At 34.1% G+C, this 3,548-nt stretch overlaps 1 protein-coding gene across 1 annotated transcript; it reads left to right on the forward strand.

The window, feature by feature from the left end:
• Nucleotides 1–363: 363 nt before the first annotated feature.
• Nucleotides 364–2,666, forward strand: LOC149254658 (triacylglycerol lipase OBL1-like). Its single transcript, XM_089457056.1, has 5 exons — nucleotides 364–779; nucleotides 880–1,118; nucleotides 1,238–1,271; nucleotides 1,384–2,066; nucleotides 2,155–2,666. The coding sequence occupies exons 1-5, from the start codon at nucleotides 500–502 to the stop codon at nucleotides 2,449–2,451; spliced, it is 1,533 nt and encodes a 510-aa protein (XP_089313182.1). The 5' UTR covers nucleotides 364–499; the 3' UTR covers nucleotides 2,452–2,666.
• The last annotated feature ends 882 nt before the right edge of the window (nucleotides 2,667–3,548 follow it).

Below are 3,548 nucleotides of genomic sequence, written 5' to 3' on the forward strand. Positions count from 1 at the left end.
AACCGGAATGGATAATAATGATTTTTTATTAAATCCCTTGCAAGTTGGGAGGCAACTTAGATTCTTGCCCAAAAAAGGCTATATATAGTTTCGTTTGTAAGCTACACTCCACATTAAAAAAAATGCCTCCCAGAAATCCGAATACATTAAAGGTAGGCTGGTCAGAAAGAAAAAGGATAAATGTGTGTTTTTCTAAATGTATATGACTAATTATATGATATTTATAAAATAATAAAATAATGTGTGGCTTTTTTTTTAATGTATATGATTTGTATGATGTTTATGTTATTGATAAAAGAATATGGAATCAATAGAAAGAAGTTCATGGAAAGAAGTTCATGGACTCTGTCCAAGGTGCGTATTTAAAGAAAAAGATCGTATTCCGATTTCCAATTAACTTTACTCAAGTCCCCCATCAATTCATGCATTTTTTGTGCATTGCAGTGCAAGAAACTGTGAGAGTGGCAGAAATTGCAGAGCAAATTGAGATCACAGAGAGATGGCTAACGATTATGTTATACTCCACCATAATAAAGGAGGGTTTATGCATGTCCTTGCCCTCGGTGGAGTACATCGCTTCATTGAATACCCTGAGCATCTCAGCCATATGGCTGAGACATTATATGGCCACTGGATCATCACGGTTTCGATTCTCCTAAGAAAATTTCTCCACTTGGCAGAAAAACCCATGTACCGGCTCGGAATCTGTATCGAATTCATTTTAAATCTGCTCTCACATAACGGAGGGCTCCTAGGAATTATCTTCAGAGTTGTTACAGGTCCAAATATTCCATCGCATAGTTAATCGTTTGAATTAATAAAAAGACCCTTTTGATGCTAAGTTAATTATTATTGACTCAACCCTTTTATTTTGTTCAGCAAGATGCATAATCAGACCCGATAGGAATAGCGAAACGTTCAGAAGCGCCATTGGGCATTTGGATCCTCGCCTGGATTTGGAAAAAACAGAAATAAATGTACTCAATGGAGATTGTAATAGTGGCACAAGTTTAATTCAAGCAGGGAGCCGATGTTGTGCAGATATTTGCATTATGGCTTCCAAACTGGCCTATGAAAATGAATTATTTATCAGGAATGTGGTCAATAAACGTTGGAAGGTAAGTATTGTTAAGTATAATTTGAGTTTCAGCAATCAAACTTCAATGGAATTTTACTAGGCACACAAATATATTGGTCATTCTGCATATCTTCCTGGTAACTATTTTCTGTTTTACAGATGCATTTTGTGGAGTTCTTCAATTGCTGGAATTGTAAGCAGTTAATCGCCTCAGATTTGTTAATTTCCATGAATTTTTTTGGAGGAAAGTTATCAGTTTCTGATTTTCTGCATGTATTACTGTATGTTATCCTATCTATGCACAGATTTTCAGGAGAAAAAAAGTACCCAAGCCTTCATATTCTGTGATAAACGAGTAGATGCTAAGCTGGTGGTGGTTGCTTTCAGAGGAACTGGGCCATTTGATGCAGATGACTGGATTACAGACTTCGACTTCTCATGGCACAAAATGGACTCTCTTGGAAAAGTTCATGTGGGATTCCTTGAAGCAATGGGCTTAGCTAATCGCTCCAATAAACAAGTCTTAAAAACCCCCTTGGAGAACAAGAGGAAAAATGTAATTCATGATCATGACAACACTGAATTGCCAGATGAATATGTGACAGAAGATGTGGAAAAACCTCTGGCTTACTATGCCATACGCAGAAGGCTGAGCACATTGCTAGAAGAGCACAAGGATGCCAAGTTCATTGTGACAGGGCACAGTTTGGGTGGTGCTCTGGCCATTTTGTTTCCTGCAATACTTCTCCTACATGAAAAAACAGAGCTCATGAAGAAGCTGCTAGCGGTCTATACATTTGGGCAGCCCAGAGTTGGCGATAGAGAATTCCGAGATTTTATGAATATGAATCTGAATGCACCAGTGACTAGGTATTTGAGAATGGTGTACTGCAACGACATGATTGCCAGGATTCCATATGATGATGAAGTGCTTTTGTTCAAACATTGTGGAGTGTGTCTCTACTACAATAGCTTCTACAAACAAAAGGTATTACTTTCATAACATCTTTATGTTATTCTTTTGTTTGAAAAAAGAAGTAATGTTTTACTTTCTCTGTGGCTCAATTGCATTGCAGACAGTGGAGGAAGTCCCGAACAGGAATTTTTCCATCTTATACTTCATACCCAGTATGATAATTGCAATGTGGGAGCTTGTGCATAGTCTGATCATGCGATACACGAAAGGGGAAGATTTCACGGAAGGTTGGTTCTCCCTCAGTTTCAGATTTGTGGGAATTTTATTACCGGGTATATCTGCACACAGTCCCCTGAACTATGTGAATGCAATTAGACTGGGTCCAGCTCTAATTCACACAGAGTTAACTGCTACAAACGAACATTCACACGGATGGAACTGCAACTCCATTAATTAATAGGGAGAGAGCGACTACGGAAATGATTGGTTGCTCGAAAGATAGGAATAGATAAAAACAAATAACGATTGGAACAGGTGGTTGAATGCTACTCCGTTCGGAAGATTCGTAGCTTCTTTACTCCTTTGTCTTTAAACACGAGACTTATCTTCACTGATAACTTACTATAACTTCTTCTGCAAAGAAAGTATGAAGATATTGAATCTATCTTCTCTTTATTCTGTGTGTAAGAACGTTATATCGTAATCTTCTCTTTATTCTCTCTGTAAGATGGGATTTCATAGTAATCTTGTCTTTATTCTTTTTGTAAGATGGGATTTCATAGCAGTAACGAAAAAAGTAATAATAAGTGACAAATTAGGTTGAGCTTGGACTATCGAAATTCTGTTATTTAAAATAAATAATTAGAATGTTATAGTGTTTGAATAGTTTTTTTAATGTGGAAATAGAAATTTGACAGAAATAATCTAAATTTTCAAAAAACTATACTAGATTAGATTTTGTCATAATCTTGCCTTATCAGAATTTCTATTATTTTCAAAACTAATTTATAGATTTTTTCAAAACTAATTTATAGATTTTTTATAGTATAACTTTTTAGATTATTTTATATAAAATTATTTTATTTTTAATTTTAACCTAATTTAATACGTAAATATCTCATGTTTTGTAAGTTGTATATCTTGTTTAATTCGTTTAATTTTTTAGATTATTTTATATCAAATTAATTTATTTTTAATTTTTAACATAATTTAAGAGGTAAATATCTCAGGTTTTGTAAGTTGTATATCTTGTTTTTCTAATTTAGCTATATATGTATGGTTATCTTTTTTATGGGGAAGTAATTTATATGGTTATCTTTTCTATGGGGAAGTAATTTATTTTTTGAGGAGAATAGGGGAAGATGTATTATCTTTAGATTTGAGATCATAATTTTTATTATAGATTTAATATGGTCATATTTATAAAACAAATATATACATACAACTTGAATGGGCTTAATGGTTAAGAGCATGTGTTTCGTCTTCAAAACAAGAGGGGGTAGAGTATGCAGTTTGGCCTGACCTTAAAATTGGTATATAATTTTTCATTTTTTA

Source organism: Pinus tabuliformis, chromosome 7 (assembly GCF_031772625.1).
Source record: "Pinus tabuliformis cultivar Carrire ecotype Pingquan chromosome 7, CPIR1, whole genome shotgun sequence".
Lineage (NCBI taxonomy): Eukaryota > Viridiplantae > Streptophyta > Pinopsida > Pinales > Pinaceae > Pinus > Pinus tabuliformis.